This window comes from Pristiophorus japonicus, chromosome 3 (genome assembly GCF_044704955.1).
Source record: "Pristiophorus japonicus isolate sPriJap1 chromosome 3, sPriJap1.hap1, whole genome shotgun sequence".
NCBI classification, from domain to species: domain Eukaryota; kingdom Metazoa; phylum Chordata; class Chondrichthyes; family Pristiophoridae; genus Pristiophorus; species Pristiophorus japonicus.
Genome location: NC_091979.1, coordinates 188,748,537 through 188,773,652, shown reverse-complemented (window position 1 = coordinate 188,773,652; position 25,116 = coordinate 188,748,537). Strand labels below are relative to the sequence as shown.

Here is a 25,116-nt window from a genome sequence, read left to right as displayed (position 1 = left end):
GTGCACTGGCCCCAGTACTGGGGAAAGAGGGAGCTGTTCCATTGGGACGGGCTTTACTTGAACCGTGCTGGGACCAGTGTCCTGGAGAATTAAATAACTAGGGCTGTAGATAGGGCTTTAAACTAAATAGTGGGGGGGAAGGGTTCAAGTGAGGCAAAATTTAGAACGTTAAAGAGGAAGGACAAGGCAATAATGCAGGGTAGCGATATGGGTAATGATAATCAGAGTGTAACAGGAAGGACAGAGAGTACAAATATAGAGTGCACCAGAGTAGGGAAAAATGGTAAAAAGGCAAAATTAAAGGCTCTTTATCTAAATGCCTGCAGCATTAATAACAAGATAGATGAATTAATGGCACAAATAAAAATAATTGGGTCTGATCTAATAGCCATTGCAGAGACGTGGTTGCAAGGTGACCAAAGCTGGGAACTGAATATTCAGGGATACCTGACATTTTGGAAGAATAGGCAGAAAGGAAAAGTAGGTGGGTTAGCTCTGTTAATAAAGGATGAGATCAGTATAGTAGTGAGAAGTGACCTTGGCTTGGAAGATCAAGATGTAGAATCAGTTTAGGTAAAGATAAGAAATAGCAAAGGAAATAAGTCACTGGTGGGAGTAATCTATAGGCCCCCTAACAGTAGCTACACTATAGGAAAAAGTATAAATCAAGAAATAATGGGGGCTTGTAAGAGAGGTACTGCAATAATTGTGGGTGACTTTAATGTTCATATAGATTGGACAAATCAAATTGGCAAAGCTAGCCTTGAGGCCAAGTTCATAGAGTATATTAGGGACAGTTTCATAGAACAATACATTGTAGAATCAACCAGGAAACAAGCTATTTTAGATCTGGTAATGTATAATGAGACAGGATTAATTAATGATCTCATAGTAAAGGATCCTCTCGGGAAGAGTGATCATAACATGATAGAATTCCACATTCAGTTTGAGGGTGAGAAACTTAGGCCTGAAACTAGTGTCTTAAACCTAAATAAAGGCAATTACAAAGGTATGAAGACAGAGTTGACGAAAGTGGACTGGGAAAATAGATTAAAGGTTAAGAAGGTAGATAAGCAGTGGCAGACATTTAAGGAGATATTTCATAATTCTCAACAAGGATATATTCCATTGAGAAAGTAAGACTCTACGAGAAGGATGAACCATCCGTGGCTAACTAAGGAAGTTAAGGATGGTATCAAATTGAACGAAAAGGCATAAAATGTTGCGAAGATTGGTGGTAGGCCAGAAGCTGGGGAAAATTTTAGAAACCATTTTGATAAAAAAATAATAAAGATGGAGAAAGTAGATTATGAGAGTAAACTAGCAAGAAATATAAAAACAGACAGTAAGAGATTCTACCTGTACATAAAAAGAATGGGAGTAGCTAAAGTAAATGTTAGTCCCTTAGAGGATGAGACTGGGGAATTAATAATTGGAAATGTGGAAATGGCAGAGACTTTGAACAAATATTTTATATCTGTCTTCACAATAGAAGACACTAAAAGCATCCCAATAATAGTAGAAAATCATGGGGCAAAAGGGAGGGAGGAAATTAAAACAATCATTATTACTAGAGAAAAAATACTAGACAAACTAATGTGACTAAAGGCTGACAAGTCCCCTGGACCTGATGGCTTGCATTCTAGGATCTTAAAAGAAGTGACTGCAGAGATAGTGTGGAGATTGATTATAATCTTCCAAAATTCCGTAGATTATGGAAAACTGCAAATGTTTGCCCCTATTCAAGAAATAAGGGAGACAGAATGCAGGAAACTATAGGCCAGTTATAGGACAGACATCTGTCATTGGTAAAATGCTAGAATCCATTATTAAGGAAGTAGTAGCAAGACATTTAGAAAATCGTAATTATCATGGTTTTATGAAAGGAATATCGTGTTTGACAATTTTTTTAAAGTTCATTGAGGATGTAACAAGCAGAGTGGATGCAGTGGAACTAGTAGATGTAATGTATTTGGATTTCCAAAAGGCATTCAATAAGGTGCCACATAAAAGGTTACGACACAATATAAAAGCTCATGGTGTTGGAGGTAATATATTAGCATGGATAGAGGATTGGCTAACTAACAAAAAACAGAGTTGAGGTAAATGGGTCTTTTTCAGGTTGGCAAACTGTAACTAGTGGGGTGCCACAGGGGTCAGTGCTGGGGCCTCAACGATTTACAATCTATGACTTGGATGAAGGAACTGAGTGTATTGTAGCCAAATTTGCTGACCTTACAAAGATAGGTAGGAAAGCAAGTTGTCAGGAGGACACAAAGAGTCTGCAAAGGGATATTGATAAATTTAGTGAGTGGGCAAACATTTGGCAGATAGAGTATAATATGGGAAAATGTGAGGTAATCCACTTTGGTCAGAAGAATAGACAAAATATTATTGAGATGGAGAGAGACTACAGAATGCTGCGGTACAGAGGGATCTGGGTGTCCTCCTATTTGAAATGCAAAAGGTTAGCATGCAGGTACAGCAAGTAATTAGGAAGGCAAATTGAATGTTGGCCTTTATTGCAAAGGGGATTCAGTATAAAAGTAGGGAAGTCCTCCTGCAACTGTACAGGGCATTGGTGAGACCACACCTAGAGTACTGTGCACAGTTTTGGTCTACATATTTAAGGAAGGATATACTTGCATTGGAGGCAGTTTAGAGAAGGTTCACTAGGTTGATTCCTGGGATGAAAGGGTTGGCTTATGAGGAAAGGTTGAGCACGTTGGGCCTGTACTCTTTGGAGTTTAGAAGAATGAGAGAGGAATTTTGAAACATATCATATTCTGAGGGGGTTTTCCCTTCGTGGGGGAATCTAGAACTAGGGGGCATAGTTTCAGAATAAGGGGTCACCCATTTAAAACAGAGACGAGGAGGCATTACTTCTCTTGGAGGATCATGAATCTTTAGAATTCTCTATCCCAGAGAGCTGTGAAGGCTGGGTCATTGAATATATTTATGGTGGAGATCGACAGATTTTTGAACTATAGGGGAGTCAAGGGTTATGGGGAACAGGCAGGAAATTGGAATTGAGGCCAAAATCAGATCAGCCATAATCTTATTGAATGGCAGAGCAGGCTCAAGAGGCCGTATGGCCTACTCCTGCTCCTATTTCTTATGTGCTTATGTTCTTAACTACAGTTTACAGTGTTACTGGTTTATCTCTGACTCTCAATCCTTTCGAAGGTGGCTTCCACCTCGGGGTGTGGATTCAGCCAGTATACTGTATTTTTCCTGAGCGATGGCCACTGTCACCTCAGAGATCCCATCTGAACTTTTCATACAGAAAATATGTGTCTATAAATAAACTTTTTTTTTAAAGTCCACTGGATGGCAGCATCTTTTTCAGAGTGAAGGTTTCCCAAATGTGATGTTTGTTATGGGGGGTGGATTTGAGAGTGAGGGAGGACTTTTGTTTCTTAACAGTGTGTTACATAGAAACATAGAAAATAGGTGCAGGAGCAGGCCATTCAGCCCTTCTAGCCTGCACCGCCATTCAATGAGTTCATGGCTGAACATGAAACTTCAGTACCCCCTTCCTGCTTTCTCGCCTACCCCTTGATCCCCCGAGTAGTAAGGACTTCATCTAACTCCCTTTTGAATATATTTAGTGAATTGGCCTCAACTACTTTCTGTGGTAGAGAATTCCACAGGTTCACCACTCTCTGGGTGAAGAAGTTTCTCCTCATCTCGGTCCTAAATGGCTTACCCCTTATCCTCAGACTGTGACCCCTGGTTCTGGACTTCCCCAACATTGGGAACATTCTTTCTGCATCTAACCTGTCTAAACCCGTCAGAATTTTAAACGTTTCTATGAGGTCCCCTCTCATTCTTCTGAACTCCAGTGAATACAAGCCCAGTTGATCCAATCTTTCTTGATAGGTCAGTCCCGCCATCCCGGGAATCAGTCTGGTGAACCTTCGCTGCACTCCCTCAATAGCAAGAATGTCCTTCCTCAAGTTAGGAGACCAAAACTGTACACAATACTCCAGGTGTGGCCTCACCAAGGCCCTGTACAACTGTAGCAACACCTCCCTGCCCCTGTATTCAAATCCCCTCGCTATGAAGGCCAACATGCCATTTGCTTTCTTAACCGCCTGCTGTACCTGCATGCTAACCTTCAATGACTGATGTACCATGACACCCAGGTCTCGTTGCACCATCCCTTTTCCTAATCTGTCACCATTCAGATAATAGTCTGTCTCTCTGTTTTTACCACCAAAGTGGATAACCTCACATTTATCCACATTATACTTCATCTGCCATGCATTTGCCCACTCACCTAACCTATCCAAGTCACTCTGCAGCCTAATAGCATCCTCCTCGCAGCTCACACTGCCACCCAACTTAGTATCATCCGCAAATTTGGAGATACTGCATTTAATCCCCTCGTCTAAATCATTAATGTACAATGTAAACAGCTGGGGCCCCAGCACAGAACCTTGCGGCACTCCACTAGTCACTGCCTGCCATTCTGAAAAGTACCCGTTTACTCCTACTCTTTGCTTCCTGTCTGACAACCAGTTCTCAATCCACGTCAGCACACTACCCCCAATCCCATGTGCTTTAACTTTGCACATTAATCTCTTGTGTGGGACCTTGTCGAAAGCCTTCTGAAAGTCCAAATATACCACATCAACTGGTTCTCCTTTGTCCACTTTACTGGAAACATCCTCAAAAAATTCCAGAAGATTTGTCAAGCATGATTTCCCTTTCACAAATCCATGCTGACTTGGACCTATCATGTCACCATTTTCCAGATGCACTGCTATGACATCCTTAATAATTGATTCCATCATTTTACCCACTACTGAGGTCAGGCTGACCGGTCTATAATTCCCTGTTTTCTCTCACCCTCCTTTTTTAAAAAGTGGGGTTACATTGGCTACCCTCCACTCCATAGGAACTGATCCAGAGTCAATGGAATGTTGGAAAATGACTGTCAATGCATCCGCTATTTCCAAGGCCACCTCCTTAAGTACTCTAGGATGCAGTCCATCAGGCCCTGGGGATTTATCGGCCTTCAATCCCATCAATTTCCCCAACACAATTTCCCGACTAATAAAGATTTCCCTCAGTTCCCCCTCCTTACTAGACCCTCTGACCCCTTTTATATCCGGAAGGTTGTTTGTATCCTCCTTAGTGAATACCGAACCAAAGTACTTGTTCAATTGGTCTGCCATTTCTTTGTTCCCCGTTATGACTTCCCCTGATTCTGACTGCAGGGGACCTACGTTTGTCTTCACCAACCTTTTTCTCTTTACATACCTATAGAAACTTTTGCAATCCGCCTTAATGTTCCCTGCAAGCTTCTTCTCGTACTCCATTTTCCCTGCCCTAATCAAACCCTTTGTCCTCCTCTGCTGAGTTCTAAATTTCTCCCAGTCCCCAGGTTCGCTGCTATTTCTGGCCAATTTGTATGCCACTTCCTTGGCTTTAATACTATGTGAAGGTTTCGTGTCTACTGAAGATAGACTCCCTGGTCTCTAACCACCATCATCACTCAGTGCAGGAATCGCTGCGGACCACAATTACTTTTCAAGGGTGTTTGGTCCAATTTAATGACTTCGGTGTTGAATTTTTTGTGGGGGATCTTCCCAATTGGCCACCATCACTTAGCAGGTGATCTGCAGACCCCCCAGACGAAAAGCCAATTGGGAGAACCCCTACAGAAATTTAACCTGAGAGATATTGATTGTAATACAAATGTACTGGGTGGAAAGGCAATATTGAATTCCAATGGAAGAGAAAATTGGGCGGGAGGTTAGAATGGGCAGTGATTAGAACGAACAGAATATGTAACGGGCGGTCATCCAATATCACTTGTTTTACACCCCCACCGAATTTGAAAGGTCTGGCGATGAAAAATGGGGTGAGAAAAGACCGTGAGGCCCATCCATGCTTTTCCAGTCTACTAGACCCCCTTATGAACTGCATCTTCGAAATGGTTACTTCTAGAGCAATGTCGTCCAGTATATCAGCCACTAGCCACATGAGGCTAATTGGGAATTCAGATGATGCTAATTACATTTTTGATTAGTATATAAAAAATGAGTAATAGACACCGTCAATGTGCATGTAATCTCAATACTCAACACTCGTATGGTGTATGCATATTTACTTTATCTTTTTGTGCATTTGTTAAAATGGTAAGATGCAAAACAGAGTGTACAAGTATTTTTTAATGGTTGTGTGTGCATTACTTCTTTGGTAACTGCTTATTGGATATCTGCTAAAATGCTGAGTGGCACTTGTAAAAATGCTGGACTGCAGCAACAGTGTATGGAGAGGGGAGCTGTCACTGTGGTCAGCTCGACCAATGGGAATAAACGTTCCAGGCCAGTAGAAGAACGCAACTCCAACCTGTAACGAGCAGCTCCAACAGGGCAGGTCATGGCAATAGGCAAGCAGCATCCCTAAGAAATCTGAGCAGGAGTAGGCCACCTGGCCCCTCGAGCCTGCTCTACATGGAGAGTAGCAATGGTTCTGGAATGCCCACATTCTCAACAATCATTCTGATGAAGTCAAAGTACCGCTTGCAACTGCTGGACCCAAACCTAGAAGCTGTACTAATGTCCTGTGCCTGATAAATTCATTCCAGAATTCCACAATTTGGTGAAAGAGAAAATTTTACACTGGATCGTTGTAGATGTTAAGTAAATATACAAATGAAGTACATTTATCTGTGTTGTACGCAAGATATTTTCTACTAAAATTAGTGGATGTGACTAAAATGGTGACGTGTAGCCATGCCTGTGAGCAGTCAATGATTTCTATTGGGCAACACTGGTACAGAGGAGGTGTAAAAATACTGTGCCTTTTTTCAGGAAAATCCTCTGCCAAATCCTTCCTCACCACTCTGTGCCAATCTAGCAGATCCAGAAGCATAAGATGCTTCATAAGAACATAAGAAATAGGAGCAGGAGTAGGCCATTTGACCGCTCGAGCCTGCTCTGCCATTCAATAAGATCATGGCTGATCTGATCTTGGCCTCAACTCCACTTCCCTCCCCATAACCCTTGACCCCCCTTATCATTCAAAAATCTGTCCATCTCCACTTTAAATATATTCAATGACTCAACCTTCACAGCTCTATGTGGTAGAGAATTCCAAAGATTTATGACCCTCTGAGAGAAGAAATTCCTCCTTATTTCCATTTTAAATGGGCGACCCTTTATTCTGAAACTATGCCCCCTAGTTCTAGATTCCCCCACGAGGAGAAACATCCTCTCTGCATCTACCCTGTCAAGCCCCCTCAGAATCTTATATGTTTCAATAAGATCACCTCTCATTCTTCTAAACTCCAATGAGTATAGGTCCAACCTGCTCAACCTCTCTTCATAAGACAACCCCTTCATCTCAGGAACCATCTCTGAACTGCCTCCAATGCAAGTATATCCCTCCTTAAACAAGGAGACCAAAACTGTACACAGTACTCCAGGTGTGGTCTCAGCAATGCCTTGTACAGTTGTAGCAGGACTTCCCTACTTGTATACTCCATCCCTCTTGCAATAGCCAACATTCCATTTGCCTTCCTAATTATTTACTGTACCTGTATGCTGACTTTTTGTGTTTCATGTAAAAGAACCCCCAGATCCCTCTGTACCACAGCATTTTGTAATCTCTCCCCATTTAAATAATAATTTGCTTTTTTATTTTTTCTACCAAGTGGATAACCTCACATTTTCCCACATTATACTTCATCTGCCAAATTATTGACCACTCACTTTGCCTATCTATATCCCTTTGTAGATTATTTGCGTCCTCCTCACAAATTGCTTTACCATTTATCTTTGTATCAGCAGCAAACTTGGCTACATTACACTTGGTCCCTTCATCCAAGTCATTAATATAGATTGTAAATAGTTGAGGCCCCAGCACTGATCCCTGTCAAACATGATTTCCCTTTCATAAAACCATGCTGACTCTGCTTGACTGTATTATGATTTTCTAAATGTCCTGCTACTACTTCCTTAAGAATAGACGCCAGCATTTTCCCAATGACAGATGTTAGGCTAACTGGTCTATAGTTTCCTGCTTTCTGTCTCCCTCCTTTCTTAAATAGGGGCATTAAATTTGTGGCTTTCCAATCCGCTGGGACCTCTCCAGAATCCAGGGAATTTTGGTAGACTACAAGCAATGCATCCACTATTTCTGCAGCCTCTTCTTTTAAGATCCTAGGATGCAGGCCATCAGGTCCAGTCACATTAGTTTGTCTAGTACGTTATGTCCAGTGATAGTGATTGTTTTAAGTTAACCTCTCCCAATAGCCCCTTGATTATCAATTATTGGGATGCTTTTAGTGTCTTCTACCGTGAAGACCGATACAAAATATTTGTTCAAAGTCTCTGCCATTTCCCTGGTTCCCATTATTAATTCTCCAGTCTCAGCCTCTAAGGGACCAATATTTACTTTAGCCATTCTCTTCCTTTTTATATACCTGTAGGAGCTCTTACTGTCTGTTTTGATATTTCTTGCTAGTTTACTCTCATAATCTACTTTCTCCCTCTTTATTATTTTTAGTTATCCTTTGCTGGTTTCTAAAATTTTCCCCAGCTTCGGGCCTATCAATATTTTTTGCAACATTTTATGCCTTTGTTTTCAATTTGATACCATCCTTTACTTCTTTAGTTAGCCACGGATGGTTCATCCTTCTCTTAGAGTCTTTCTTTCTCACTGGAATATACCTTGGCTGAGAGTTATGAAAAATCTCCTTAAATGTTTGCTACTGCTCATCTACCATCTTACCCTTTAATTGATTTTTCCAGTCCACTTTAGCCAACTCTGCCTTCATACCTTTGCAATTGCCTTTATTTAAGTTCAGGACACTAGTTTGAGACTTAGCTTTCTCACCCTCAAACTGAATTTGAAATTCTACCATATTATGATCACTCTTCCCAAGAGGATCCTTTACTATGAGATCACTAATTAATTCTGTCTCATTACACATTACCAGATCTAAAATAATCTGCTCTCTGGTTAGTTCCACAATGTATTACTCTACAAAACCATCCCAAATACAGTCAATGAACTCTTCTTCAAGGCTACCTCTGCCAATTTGATCTGTCCAATCCATATGAAGATCACCCATGATTATTACGGTACCTTTCTTACAAGCCTCCATTATTTCTTGATTTATACTCAGTGCTACAGTGTAGCTACTGTTAGGGAGCCTATAGACTACTCCCACCACTAACTTATTTCCCTAATTATTTCCTATCTCCACCAAAACTGATTCTACATCTTGATCTTCTGAGCCAATCATTTCTCACTCATCATCATCACAGGCAGTTCCTCAAAATCGAGGAAGACTTGCTTCCACTCTAAAAATGAGTTCTCAGGTGACTGTACAGTCCAATACCGGAATCACAGTCTCTGTCACAGGTAGGACAGACAGTGGTTGAAGGAAAGAGTGGGTGGGGAGCCTAGTTTGCCACACCTTCCTTCTGCTGCCTGTGCTTGTTTTCTGCATGCTCTCGGCGACAAGACTCAAGGTGCCCAGTGCCCCCCCGGATGCCCTTCCTCCACTTAGGGCGGTCTTGGGCCAGGGATTCCCAGGTACCGGTGGGGATGTTGCACTTAATCACGGAGGCTTTGAGGGTGTCTTGAAACGTTTCCTCTGCCCACCCGGGGCTCGCTTGCCGTGTAGGAGTTCCGAGTAAAGCGCTTGCTTTGGGAGTCTCGTGTCGGGCATGCGGACAATGTGGCCCACCCAATGGAGCTGGTCGAGTGTGCTCAGTACTTCGATGCTGGGGATGTTGACCTGAGCGAGAACACTGACGTTGGTGCGTCAATCCTCCCAGTGGATTTGCAGGATCTTGCGGAGGCATCATTGGTAGTATTTCTCCAGCACTTTGAGTGGTCCACGTCTCTGGACCATATAGGAGAGCGGGTATCACTACTGCCCTGTAGACCATAAGCATTTGTCACTACTGCACTGATCTCATCCTTTATTAACAGAGCTACCCCAACTCCTTTTCCCTTCTGCCTATTCTTCCAAAATGGCAAATAACCCTGAATATTCAGTTCCCAGCCTTTTTCACCTTGCAACCACGTCTCTGTAATGGCTATCAGATCATACCCATGTAGTTCTATTTGTGCCATCAACTCATCTATCTTGTTATGAATGCTGCGTATATTCATATAAAGAGCTTATAATTTTGTCTTTTTACCATTTTTCAAAATTAAAATTCATTAGGAGAATTTACCTCACTCAGTCTACACAATGTCCTGCTGCCTCAGGATCCTGGCAAGCCCCTTCTTAATGAACCACATTATGCCCACTTGTAAACCAACCGCCCCCCCCCCCCCCACCCCTCAATGAATCAAAGTACGCCCACTGGTAACCACATCCCCCCCCCTCAATGAACCATGGTATGCCCACTGGTGACCACACCCCCTCAATGAACCATAGTATGCCCACTGGTAACCAGCCTCCCCCCCACACACCCCGCCCCCCATTCAATGAACCTTAGTTTGCTGACTGGTAACCACACCCACTGCCCCCTGCTTTTTAATGAATCATAGTAAAACGACTGATAACCACACCCACCCCCTTCTTAATGAACCATAGTTAACTACTGGTAACTATACCCAGCCCCCCTTCTTAATAAATCATGGCATAACTGCTGGTAATCAGACCCCCCCCCCCACCCCTCCACCTCTCCGCCACCATCGCACAGATGCCCTGAAATATGTCAACAGTGCAAAGTGGGAACTTGCTTTGAAAGATTACTAAAGCTATAATTCGATGCAAAATGATGACTCAGAACTAATCGAAGCACACGTCAATTTTTGTTATTGTTTTGAGTGTTGCCAATTTATAAACACTGGCCATAAATCTTAACTGCTGCTACATTTTAAATCTAACGACATTCCGACAGAGCGCTCGTTGCCAAAGGCTATACACCGTTCAGAATGAAATACTGTCAAAGTGGGAAATGAGTGTGCTGATTTGAGACTGGAAGAGTTTGTTCAGTTGCTGGGAAAGACAGGCAATGTCCCACTGCGAGAGGGAACTTCCTCTGCCTTTCTAGTCTGAGGGTTGGCAATCGATGAAAGCTGGAGATTTCTGCAATAGTGGCTGTGAGAGCTCAGGTGTCATCGGCGTTGTTTAAAGGGCCTGGCAACGAGCTGATTTGACTGGAAGGTAATTACACACAACTGATGTCACGAATGAAAGGCAGACGATCGCGAATCTCAGTGCGCCTTTCGGGGCTCCCTTCTTAAAGAGAAGGAGCTAGACACCAAACGGACCAGGAGCCTCAAGCCTGCTCTTGGACTCACTGGCCTCTCGGAATTGGTGTGTGGGGGGCTGCTAAGATCATCAAGGGACTTTCATCAGGTGGGTCAGAGAGGAGAGGCATTCCTCCCCTCACTGCACCTGACCTGCTCCGACACCAGCCACCGAAGAAGGACAGAGATGATATTTGGGCAGGTTGGAGAGATCCACCAAACATTCATCATCATCATCATAGGCGGTCCCTCGACAGCTCCAATACCCGGCCGCACCACGGGTCCTGAGAGCGGGCTGATCGCTCCTACAGCCTGCCTTGTGATGAACGAGACGAGCGGGAGCACTCTGAACGGCTCGGGACTTTCGGAAGGGGATGATCGGAGGATTTGGGGCGTCGGAGAGGAGGGTTCCTGTTTATGGATGTGACTGAGAAGTCCCGATGTCTGCTTTCCTGTTGATCTGTGCACTCCTGCACTTGGGAATCGACAGCTATTTGGCCAGAAGTTACAGTCCGTGCACAGGTAGGAGAAGGGGCTGGAGAGGCGACAGAGAAAATATGTAGAGGACCAGACAGGTGAGAATGAGACAATATCCAGTGACAGGTGAGAATAAGGCAATATACAGTGTGACAACTGAGAATGAGAACATATACGGTGTGACAGATGAGACTGAGACAATATGCAATGTGACAGGTGAAAATGAGACAATATACAGTGTGGCAGTGGAGAATCAGGCAATGTACGTTGTGACAGGTGAGCATGAGAGAATACTTTGTGTGAGAGTTGAGAATGAGATAATAACCAGTAAGACAGTGAGAATGGGAGAATATACAGTGACAGGTAAGAATTGGCAATACACAGTGTGGCAGGTGAGAATAGGAAATCACACTGTGTGGACAGTGTGATCCCCTGAGGCAACTTGTGACTTTCGTTCTACATTAATGATGTTATATAAATGTAAGTTGTTGTTCGAAATGTAACCTTAGTATGTGAGAAAGTGATTCTGGAGTTAAAAGGGGAACATTGCCAGCAGCAGAGCTAATTACAAGGCAAAAGGAAATAATAATTTGCGGCCTAGATTAAGATTTGGATTTAATGGTGAGAGAGAGATTTAATGATTAAAATATATACAGTGTGACAGGTGAGAATGAGACAATATGCAATGTGGCAAGGGAGAATGAAACAGTACACAGTGTCACAGTTGAGAATGAGACAATATACATTGTGACAGGTGAGAATATACAGTGTGACACAAGAGAATGGGACAATATACAATGCCATAGATGAGAATGAGTCAGTACACAGTGTGACAGGTAAGGATGAGACAAAATACAGTCTGATGTGAGAATGAGACAATATACAGTGTGACAGTGGAGACTGAGATAATGTACAGTGTAAAAGGTGAGAATGCGACAATACACAGTGTGACAGGTGAGAATGCAACAATACACAGTGTGACAACTGAGAATGAGACAATACACAGTGTGACAATATACAGTGTGACAGGTGAGAATGCAACAATACACAGTGTGACAACTGAGAATGAGACAATACACAGTGTGACAATATACAGTGTGACAGGTGAGAAAGGGAAATCACACTGTGTGGACAGTGTGGTCCCCTGAGGCAGCTTGTGAATTTCATTCTACATTAATAGTGTTATATAAATGTAAGCTGTCATTGGAAATCTCACCTTGATATGTGAGAAAGTAATTATGGGGAGCTGTGCTGGCAGCAGAGTTAATTACAGGACAAAAGGAAGTAATAGTTTGCAGACTAGATTAAGAGTTGGATTAAATGGTGAGGGAGAGATTTAAAAATGAATGTAGGCTCAGGAGAGAGAATACAAGTAAAATGCGGAAGTACGAGTGAATAAAGGTCACTCTAATAAGACAGGGACTATACACATAGAACAGTGAAAGTATAAAGAGTGAGCAATCAAGTGAAAGATTGTACAGGTTTTAGAGCTTGAAAGCTAAATAGATTTTAGATGTAGAATGATTAAATTGGGAGGTAAAGTAACAATTGGGGAGTGAAGAAAGTAGAAAGGAAGGAAAGATTGAATACAGAAGTAAAATCTAACTTCGCAATGTTGAGTCAAAACAATGATTAATGTTTGGGTAGAATTGTACCTAAATGTTTGCTTTTTCACTATTTTTAGCATGAAGATGACTGGTTCTAACTTAAGGCACAGGCGATTATTTTCAATTATAAGAAACAAATGCTCAGGTCATTGGTTGAAGATGACGTGGATAGAGAACTTATTGACGTGGATAGAGAACTGGTTGGCAGACAGGAAGCAGAGAGTCGGGATAAACGGGTCCTTTTCAGAATGGCAGGCAGTGAATAGTGGGGTGCCGCAGGCCTCAGTGCTGGGACCACAGCTCTTTACAATATACATCAATGATTTAGATGAAGAAATTGAGAGTGATATCTCCAAGTTTGCAGATGACACTAAGCTGGGTGGTGGTGTGAGCTGTGAGGAGGATGCTAAGAGGCTGCAGGGTGACTTGGACAAGTTAGGTGAGTGGGAAAATACATGGCAGATGCAGTATAATGTGGATAAATGTGAGGTTATCCACTTTGGGGGCAAAAACACGAAGGCAGAATATTATCTGAATGGCGGCAGATTAGGAAAAGGGGAGGTGCAACGAGACCTGGGTATCATGGTACATCAGTCATTAAAGGTTGGCATGCAGGTGCAGCAGGCGGTGAAGAAGGCAAATGGCATGTTGGCCTTCATAGCTAGGGGATTTGAGTATAGGAGCAGGGATGTCTTGCTGCAACTGTACAGGGCCTTGGTGAGGCCTCACCTGGAATATTGTGTTCAGCTTTGGTCTTCTAATCTGAGGAAGGACATTCTTGCTATTGAGGGAGTGCAGCGAAGGTTCACTGACTGATTCCTGGGATGGCAGGACTGACATATGAGGAGAGACTGGATCAACTGGGCCTGTATTCACTGGAGTTTAGAAGAATGAGAGGGGACCTCATAGAAACATATAAAATTCTGACGGGACTGGACAGGTTAGATGCAGGAAGAATGTTCCTGATGTTGGGGGAGTCCAGAACCAGGGGTCACAGTCTAAGGATAATGGGTAAGCCATTTAGGACCGAGATGAGGAGAAACTTCTTCACTCAGAGAGTTGTTAACCTGTGGAATTATCTTCCGCAGAGAGTTGTTGATGCCAGTTCGTTAGATTATATTCAAGAGGGAGTTGGATATGGTCCTGATGGCTAAAGGGATCAAGGGGTATGGAGAGAAAGCAGGAAAGGGATACTGAGGTGAATGATCAGCCATGATCTTATTGAATGGTGGTGCAGGCTCGAAGGACCGAATGGCCTACTCCTGCACCTATTTTTCTATGTTTCTATGTTTGATTGCTGCCTGGACCAGTAGCAGTCTCTGGTGAAGTGCTATAGTACCTACGAAACTGTATGTAAAAGAGCTGACAAGCAAAAATGCATAAATTGCAACAATAACTTGCATTTGTATCGTGCCTTTAACATGGTGAAACATCCCAAGGTGTTTCATGGGAGCATTATCAAACAAAATTTGACACTGAGCCACATAAAGAGATATTGGAACAGGTGATGAAAAGATTGGTCAAAGAGGTAGGTTATAAAGAGCATCTTAAAGGAATAGACAAGGTAGAGAATCAGAGAAGAGTATGGAGGGAATTCCAGATGTTAGGGCCGAGGAAACTAAATGCATGGCCGCCGATTGTGGTGTGATGAAAATCATCGATATGAAAGAGACCAGAATTGGAGGAGCGCAGGAAGCTTGGTGGGGGGGGGGGGGGGTTAGAAGAGGTTACAGAGATAGGGAGAGGCAAGGCGATGGAAGGGATTGAGCACAAGGATAAGAATTTTAATTTCGAGGCATTTCCGGACTGGGAGACAATGTAGGTCAGGGGCGAGCACAGGGACAATGGGTGAACAGGACTAGGTGTGAGTTAGGGGGAGCAGAGTTTTAGATGAGCTCAAGTTTACGGAGGGTGCCAGGAGAGCATTGGAATGGTTGAGTCTAGCGGTAGCAAAGGCATGGATGAGGGGCTCAGCAGCAGATGAGCTGAGGCAAGGGGTGGAGATGGGCAATGTTCGGAGGTGGAAGTAGGCCATCTTGGTGATGGAGAGGTTATGGTGCCAATAACTCAGCTCAGGGTCAAATAGGATGGCAAGATTTTGAAAATTTTTACTCACACATGAGAGAGGATTAATTAGCAATCTCATTGTGCGAGGCCCCTTGGGGATGAGTGACCATAATATGGTGGAATTCTGCATTAGGATGGAGAATGAAACAGTTAATTCAGAGACCATGGTCCAGAACTTAAAGAAGGGTAACTTTGAAGGTATGAGGCGTGAATTGGCTAGGATAGATTGGCGAATGATACTTAAGGGGTTGACTGTGGATGGGCAATGGCAGACATTTAGAGACCGCATGGATTAACTACAACAATTGTACATTCCTGTCTGGCATAAAAATAAAAAAGGTAAGGTGGCTCAACTGTGGCTATCAAGCGAAATCAGGGATAGTATTAAAGCCAAGGAAGTGGCATACAAATTGGCCAGAAATAGCAGTGAACCCGGGGACTGGGAGAAATTTAGAACTCAGCAGAGGAGGACAAAGGGTTTGAGTAGGGCAGGGAAAATGGAGTACGAGAAGAAGCTTGCAGGGAACATTAAGGCGGATTGCAAAAGTTTCTATAGGTATGTAAAGAGAAAAAGGTTAGCAAAGACAAACGTAGGTCCCCTGCAGTTAGAATCAGGGGAAGTCATAACGGGGAACAAAGAAATGGCAGACCAATTGAACAAGTACTTTGGTTCGGTATTCACTAAGGAGGACACAAACAACCTTCCGGATATAAAAGGGGTTAGAGGGTCTAGTAAGGAGGAGGAACTGAGGGAAATCTTTATTAGTCGGGAAATTGTGTTGGGGAAATTGATGGGATTGAAGGCCGATAAATCCCCAGGGCCTGATGGACTGCATCCCAGAGTACTTAAGGAGGTAGCCTTGGAAATAGCGGATGCATTGACAGTCATTTTTCAACATTCCATTGACCCTGGATCAGTTCCTATCGAGTGGAGGGTAGCCAATGTAACCCCACTTTTTTAAAAAGGAGGGAGAGAGAAAACAGGGAATTATAGACCGGTCAGCCTGACCTCAGTAGTGGGTAAAATGATGGAATCAATTATTAAGGATGTCATAGCAGCGCATTTGGAAAAAGGTGACATGATAGGTCCAAGTCAGCATGGATTTGTGAAAAGGAAATCATGCTTGACAAATCTTCTGGAATTTTTTGAGGATGTTTCCAGTAAAGTGGACAAGGGAGAACCAGTTGATGTGGTATATTTGGACTTTCAGAAGGCTTTCGACAAGGTCCCACACAAGAGATTAATGTGCAAAGTTAAAGCACATGGGATTGGGGGTAGTGTGCTGACGTGGATTGAGAACTGGTTGGCAGACAGGAAGCAAAGAGTAGGAGTAAATGGGTACTTTTCAGAATGGCAGGCAGTGACTAGTGGGTACCGCAAGGTTCTGTGCTGGGGCCCCAGCTGTTTACATTGTACATTAATGATTTAGATGAGGGGATTAAATGTAGTATCTCCAAATTTGCGGATGACACTAAGTTGGGTGGCAGTGTGAGCTGCGAGGAGGATGCTATGAGGCTGCAGAGTGACTTGGATAGGTTAGGTGAGTGGGCAAATGCATGGCAGATGAAGTATAATGTGGATAAATGTGAGGTTATCCACTTTGGTGGTAAAAACAGAGAGACAGACTAGTATCTGAATGGTGAAAGATTAGGAAAAGGGGAGGTGCAGCGAGACCTGGGTGTCATGGTACATCAGTCATTGAAGGTTGGCATGCAGGTACAGCAGGCGGTTAAGAAAGCAAATGGCATGTTGGCCTTCAAAGAGAGGGGATTTGAGTACAGAGGCAGGGAGGTATTGCTACAGTTGTACAGGGCCTTGGTGAGGCCACACCTGGAGTATTGTGTACAGTTTTGATCTCCTAACTTGAGGAAGGACATTCTTGCTATTGAGGGAGTGCAGCAAAGATTCACCAGACTGATTCCCGGGATGGTGGGACTGACCTATCAAGAAAGACTGGATCAACTGGGCTTGTATTCACTGGAGTTCAGAAGAATGAGAGGGGACCTCATAGAAACGTTTAAAATTCTGACGGGTTTAGACAGGTTAGATGCAAGAAGAATGTTCCCAATGTTGGGGAAGTCCAGAACCAGGGGTCACAATCTAAGGATAAGGGGTAAGCCATTTAGGACCAAGATGAGGAGAAACTTCTTCACCCAGAGAGTGGTGAACCTGTGGAATTCTCTACCACAGAAAGTAGTTGAGGCCAATTCACTAAATATATTCAAAAGGGAGTTAGGTGAAGTCCTTACTCCTAGGGGGATCAAGGAGTATGGCAAGAAAGCAGGAAGGGGGTCCTGAAGTTTCATGTTCAGCCATGAACTCATTGAATGGCGGTGCAGGCTAGAAGGGCTGAATGGCCTACTCCTGCACCTATTTTCTATGTTTCTATGTTTCTATTAGGGATCTTGTAAATCTCCTGTAAACATTTCTACAGGCTTTCAATAGATGTACATCATATACTTCAAGTCAAAATGACCACATATACTAAACCTTTAAAGGACCAAGCCTACTGTAGGCAATTAATATCTGTTACAGGATAAAAACCATTACTGAGTAATTGGATAACAATACAACTAGTGATGAGTCAGAGAATTGGTTTATGTATGAAAAAGGACACCTGTTACAGGCTGTAGTCTAATTCGTGATGGCTAATGTATGGAATAAAATCAGAAGTAAAGTGATGGAGCTGTAACTGGGATCAACATCAATATAACCTTACATCTGATGTTTTGTAATGAAAATAATGCTGTAGCAAATTTCTAACTGTCTGTATTAACTCTACCAGTCAAGTGGTATTACCAGAAAGCACAAAGCCTCCTTGTTGCAATGACAGATGAAATAACGTGTGGAAATGCTGCTAACCCTGTTTGATGGTGAAGATAAATCAATCTACTCTCTGCTTCAAAGCACTGATTCAAGCATCTCCGTGCACCACCTTCTTTGAGCTCTGATGAAGACCAGTCCACTTAAACAGATAAACCTGGGGCAGATGGTTTTATTATTTTTCTTGTTATTCTTTTCCAAAGAGTCATCTTTCATTTTCTTCCCTTTTATGAGGAGACACGCCTTGTTGAGAGATGCAGCGTGGTGAAGGGAAACCAAATTCTCTCTCTTTATCTACAATAACATACTTATCTCAAGCTGTTGTAAACTGGAGGATGCAGCACAGAATCCAAAAGTGGCTTTTGCATACTTTCAATTTCATGCTTGAACATGCAATAAGACAATGAGATACTGGGGATCTTGGTCATTGAATGAATAATCTTACTTGTTGACTGTCATATAATCCAGTAAAATGTCGCAAATCGTAATTCTCCACACTGCCATCTTTGGGTTTCTCAAACATTTAACCAGGTTTTGATTGAAGTTGATATGTGACTTTTGATGCTTTTAGTGGTAGTGTACAGTTCGATGTGTTTGGGTGTTGTATAGTTTGCTGTGTTTGGGTGGTGTACAGTTTGCTGTGTGTGGGTGGTGTACAGTTTGCTGTGTGTGGGTGGTGTATAGTTTGCTGTGTTTGGGTGGTGTATCGTTTGCTGTGTTTGGGTGGTGTACTGTTTGCTGTGTTTGGGTGGCATACAGTTTGCTGTGTGTCGGTGGTGTACTGTTTGCTGTATGTGGGTGTGTACAGTTTGCTGTATTTGTGTGGTGTACAGTTTGCTGTGTTTGGGTGGTGTACAGTTTGCTGTGTTTGGGTGGTGTGCCGTTTGCTGTGTTTGGGTGGTATACAGTTTGCTGTGTGTCGGTGGTGTACAGTTTGCTGTATGTGGGTGTGTACAGTTTGCTGTGTGTCGGTGGTGTACAGTTTGCTGTGTGTGGGTGGTGTACAGTTTGCTGTGTGTGGGTGGTGTACAGTTTGCTGTGTTTGGGTGGTGTACAGTTTGTTGTGTTTGGGTGGTGTACAGTTTGCTGTGTGTCGGTGGTGTACAGTTTGCTGTTTGTGGGTGGTGTACAATTTGTTGTGTTTGGGTGGTGTACTGTTTGCTGTGTTTGGGTGGTGTACAGTTTGCTGTGTGTGGGTGCGTACAGTTTGCTGTATTTGGGTGGTGTACAGTTTGCTGTGTTTGGGTGGTGTACCGTTTGCTGTGTTTGGGTGGTGTACTGTTTGCTGTGTTTGGGTGGTATACAGTTTGTTGTGTGTCGGTGGTGTACAGTTTGCTGTATGTGGGTGTGTACAGTTTGCTGTATTTGTGTGGTGTACAGTTTGTTGTGTTTGGGTGGTGTACAGTTTGCTGTGTGTCGGTGGTGTACAGTTTGCTGTTTGTGGGTGGTGTACAGTTTGTTGTGTTTGGGTGGTGTACTGTTTGCTGTGTTTGGGTGGTGTACAGTTTGCTGTGTGTGGGTGTGTACAGTTTGCTGTATTTGGGTGGTGTACAGTTTGCTGTGTGTCGATGGTGTACAGTTTGCTGTGTGTCGGTGGTGTACAGTTTGCTGTGTTTGGGTGTGTACAGTTTGCTGTATTTGGGTGGTGTACAGTTTGCTGTGTTTGGGTGGTGTACCGTTTGCTGTGTTTGGGTGGTGTACTGTTTGCTGTGTTTGGGTGGTATACAGTTTGCTGTGTGTTGGTGGTGTACAGTTTGCTGTATGTGGGTGTGTACAGTTTGCTGTATTTGTGTGTTGTACAGTTTGCTGTGTTTGGGTGGTGTACAGTTTGCTGTGTTTGGGTGGTGTACTGTTTGCTGTGTTTGGGTGGTATACAGTTTGCTGTGTTTCGGTGGTGTACAGTTTGCTGTATTTGTGTGGTGTACAGTTTGCTGTGTTTGGGTGGTGTACAGTTTGCTGTGTTTGGGTGGTGTACAGTTTGCTGTGTTTGGGTGGTGTACAGTTTGCTGTGTGTGGGTGGTGTACAGTTTGCTGTGTTTGGGTGGTGTACAGTTTGCTGTGTTTGGGTGGTGTACAGTTTGATGTGTGTGGGTGGTGTACAGTTTGCTGTGTTTGGGTGGTGTACAGTTTGCTGTGTTTGGATGGTGTACCGTTTGCTGTGTTTGCGTGGTGTACTGTTTGCTGTGTTTGGGTGGTATACAGTTTGCTGTGTGTCGGTGGTGTACAGTTTGCTGTATTTGTGTGGTGTACAGTTTGCTGTGTTTGGGTGGTGTACAGTTTGCTGTGTGTCGGTGGTGTACAGTTTGCTGTGTGTGGGTGGTGTACCGTTTGCTGTGTTTGGGTGGTGTACAGTTAGCTGTGTGTGGGTGGTGTACAGTTTGCTGTGTTTGGGTGGTGTACAGTTTGCTGTGTTTGGGTGGTGTACAGTTTGTTGTGTTTGGGTGGTGTACAGTTTGCTGTGTTTGGGTGGTGTACAGTTTGCTGTGTTTGGGTGGTGTACAGTTTGCTGTGTTTGGGTGGTGTACAGTTTGCTGTGTTTGGGTGGTGTACAGTTTGCTGTGTGTGGGCGGTGTACAGTTTGCTGTGGTTGGGAGCCTACTGTTTGCTGTGTGTGGGTGGTGTACAGTTTGCTGTGTTTGGGTGTGTACAGTTTGATGTGTGGGTGATGCACAGTTTGCTGTTTTTGGGTGGTGTACAGTTTGCTGTGTTTGGGTGGTGTACAGTTTGCTGTGTTTGGGTGGTGTACAGTTTGCTGTGTGTGGGTGGTATACAGTTTGCTGTGTTTGGGTGTGTACAGTTTGATGTGTGGGTGATGCACAGTTTGCTGTTTTTGGGTGGTGTACAGTTTGCTGTGTGTGTGGGAGGTGTACAGTTTGACGTAATCCTCACAGTCCTCATATTGATGTGCTCTGAGTTCTGTCTTTAACACTAATGCCTTTCTTTAGATTTGCAACCATTGGATCTTCTGTCGGAAGTTATTGAAGCTCCTCGGATACAGGTGAATGGAGTCAGGATGGTCCAGGAACGCGGAGCCCGTGGACTGCGACTCAGTAAGGATGCGAAGGCAGTCAGCTTCTCAGCTTCTCTCATCTTCAAAATCTGTAACTACTTCCCAGCTGAGTTCTCCATTGTCATCACACTGAAAGTGAACAGCATGACATCAAAGGTACTGTCAAAACTGGACACAGCTAATGGGATATTAATGAGTTACGTTGGTGCAACATTTTCATTGTTTGCCTAGTCGTGTACCAGGGTTAGTGCTAAGAGAACTGGTACTGGGTATTGTCTAAGGATGCAGTAGTGATGATATTACAGAGACATATTTTGGTGCAATATCAGCCCTGAAACTGCGGCAAACATGACAGCGTACTCTCAGAGTATGCTGTCATATTCCTTTGAAATGCGCCACAAGTTTGGGATTTCCGATACTTGCGGCCGGTCAACACAGGTGAAAAAACAATCGTTGGCACAGAGTTGGGCTATTTGTCCAGCGATAGTACATGGAAGTCTTACGTTTAATGCAAGCAGGCGCAGGACCTGTTTGCACCAGCGTAAGTGGATATCTAAGGTTTTAATTAAACATTTTCATATCCTAATTTATGTATATACACTGTACTAAATGAGTTTATGGAAATATTGGCTGGGATTACACTTTAAATGATGTATAAAAATATCAAAACATTTAATTTTTAGTGAGGTTGGTGGAATGAAGGTAATTATGAATAAAATTCCAATTTTTTGTACATTGTATAATTATTAGATTTGGGGATTCCATTACTTATCATTAGGGGATTTCCTTCGTAAATTATTGAAATGGAATTCTGCTGATTGATTGGATGACCATGATCCCAGGGATGCTTGCCTTCTGTCTCGAGCCTGGCCGCCAACAGGTACTTTTGTCATTGTTTCACGGGTCAGAGGCATACTCTGGAGGTACGCTTCCAACCACAATTTCTAGCCCATCATTTTATGGCTCAGTGCATAGTACTCATGCCTCTGAGTCAGATGATCGCGGGTTCAAGTCCCATTCCAGCGACTGAGGGAGTACTACATTTTCTGAGGTGCCGGTCTTTTGGTTGAGACATTAAACTGAGGTCCCATCTCCCCTCTCAAGTGGGCATAAAAGATCCCAAGGCACTATTTGAAGAAGAGCAGGGTAGTTCTGCACGGTGTCCTTGCCAATATATATCCCACAACCAACATCTCAATCCAGAACAGATTATCTGGTCATTATAACGCTGCTGTTTGTGGGAACTTGCTGTGCACAATTAGCTGCCTTGTTTTCGACATTACTACTGTGACTATACTTCAAAAGTTCTTCATTGGCTGTAAAGCACTTTGGGATGTCCTGAGGTCATACAAGGTGCTATATAAATGCAAGTCATTCTTTTTTTCTTTTACAGTAATTACCTGTCAGTGTGGTTACTGGAGCTGCTGTTTTTAAAATCATTTAAAAATGTAATATCTGGCAGTGAATCTGCTATCAAGATCAGGGGTATGTGGGTGGGAGGAGGAAGTTCAGATCTTTAGATTCTTTAATGAGCTGATGAACAGTCTCCCTCCAATATACCCCATTCTAAAGTGGTCTTGTGATTGTGAGTTTGGTCTCTGATGGCTGATTGTGGGATGGGCATCAACCAATGAACTTCAGATTAAAGAAAAAGGCAGAATCTGTACTGGGTTCCAGACAGCTGGAATACAAATATGAATCAGTGAATTCTTTTGCCACTGTATTGATGAGACTCCCCTTCAAGTATTGTGTGACATTAAATCATAAGAAGGATTTAATTTACCTTGACAGAGGAGTAAGAGGGAAAATCCTGTGGAACTTTCACATCCAAAGAGTACTAGGCTTCTGAAATGAGTTGCTACAGAGACCATTGGAGTCATCAGTATGAATGAGTTCTCTGGATAATGAGATCCATTTTTGGAGAGAATTGGGGTTGAATGATAAAGAAAGAAGACTAGCATTTATAAAACACCTTTCAGAACATCCGAAAGTGCTTTACAACCAATGAAGTGCTTTTTGAAGTGTAATCACTGTTGTAATGTAGCCAATTTGCCACAGCACACTCCCACAAACAGCAATGAGATAAATGACCAGATAATTAATTTTAGCGATGTTGGTTGAGCGATAATTATCGGCCAGGATACCGGGGAAAACTTCCCTGCTTTTCTTCGAAATAGTGCAGTGGGATCTTTTACATGTACCTGAGAGGGCAGATGGTGCCTCGGTTTAAAGTTGCATCTGAAAGACGGCACCTCCAACAGTGCAGCACTTCCTCAGTACTGCAGTGTTGTTTCAGCCTAGATTTTGTACTCAAGAATCTAGAGTGGGACTTGATCCAACTACGTTCTGACTCAAAGACAAGAGTGCTACCCACTGCACCACAGCTGACACAAAGCTGAGAAGGTGAGTAGGTAGCTGGGGTTGATCTACCAAAAAGGGGCATCATGGACTTAACCTGCTCATTGGAAAACTTCTCTTCTAATCAAGCTAATTCCATTTGCTTTCCAGAAGAACGAATACATCATCACTTTGCTCCAGGAGAACTCGAATCACATGCTGCTCGGGCTGAGAGTCTCGTCTGACAAGCTCCACCTTGAGTTCTCCCACGGTGACCTCCCGTATAGCCGCAGGAAGCGAGTCACATTCCGAGATGTCTACCTAGCCGATCGGCACTGGCACACTTTGGTTCTGGCTGTATCGGCCAATTTTGCATCTCTCGCCGTGGACTGCTGCCCCCCTATAGAAATGTGAGTAATTCTCAAGCCCTTCCCTTCGCCCGATATCCGCGGCAGCGGAGAGGTACGACACGCGGGTTAATCAAATGTTCCTCTGATCTCCTACCGAGGTCATAGTGGGTGATTCAGGGTCAACTTTTTTTTTTTAAAGGGTTAAATTACATGGAGAGACTGGAGAAGATGGGATTGTTCTGCTAAGAGCAGAGGAGGTGAAGGGGAGATTTAATAGAGGTGTTCAAAATCATGAAGAGCTTTGATAGAGTAACTGTTTCTACTGGTAGGGGGTTCGGTAACCAGAGGACACAGATTTAAGATAATTGGCAAAAGAACCAGAGGTGAGATGAGGAGACATTTTTTTTGTACAGAGAGTTGTTATGCTGTGGAATGCACTTCCTGAAAGGGTGGTGGAAGCAGATTCAATAATAACTTTCAAAAGGGAATAAGCTAAATATTTGAATTGGGAACATTTTTCAGGACTATGGGGAAAAGGTTGGGGAATGGGACTAATTGGATAGCTCTTTCAAAGAGCTGGCATAGTGTAAGGGGTGGTTTGCAGGGGGTCAACTTTCCCTTCTGACCTTATATGAGCGGTTCCGAATTGCTCCCACACCCTTGGTTCTAGACACTGGAATTATGAAGGGACTGTGACAGACTTGGACAGACAATCGGTTTCAAGGTAGGAAGCAGGTATGGCTTTATTGTGTTTAAAAAGAAGTAAAAGGCACACCTTTAATAACACACACAGACCAATACACACTGAAGGGTACAACACATTGAATAAATTGTCAAATTACAGCCTGTGGGGAAAAGAATTCAGCTTAAACTCTAAATGGGATAAAGAGGAGGATGCAGATACATTTACACAAGTTATCCCAGCCTCCCCCCTCCCAATTCCCCCAACTAACTAAGTTATAGCTCTGAGGGTTCAGAGGCTATGCTCACCAATCCCTTTAGACAGTTGCCGGTGAATCACGGTTTCGGGGTTCGCTGCACTTGGCCTTCTAGGCGAGCCGCACCCTGGACAGAGGAGAGGACTTCAGACTGCGTAGTCTTCGGTTGGGGTGCGTCCGTTGATGCGCTAAGTTGCGTTTTGGATGTATGGGGCAAGTACCCACTTTCTTTGCTTAGGAATAGTTTTAGTTAGTCCCTTTTGGTAATTTC

General features: G+C 43.3%; 1 protein-coding gene across 1 annotated transcript in view; it reads left to right on the top strand.

The window, feature by feature from the left end:
- Nucleotides 1–11,675: 11,675 nt before the first annotated feature.
- Nucleotides 11,676–25,116, top strand: part of tspearb (thrombospondin-type laminin G domain and EAR repeats b) — an 81,877-nt gene continuing 68,436 nt past the window's right edge. The window contains exons 1-3 of the mRNA XM_070874895.1: nt 11,676–11,757; nt 21,156–21,376; nt 23,729–23,967. Coding sequence (XP_070730996.1) covers nt 11,676–11,757; nt 21,156–21,376; nt 23,729–23,967 — 542 coding nt within the window. The remainder of the gene's footprint in view (nt 11,758–21,155; nt 21,377–23,728; nt 23,968–25,116) is intronic.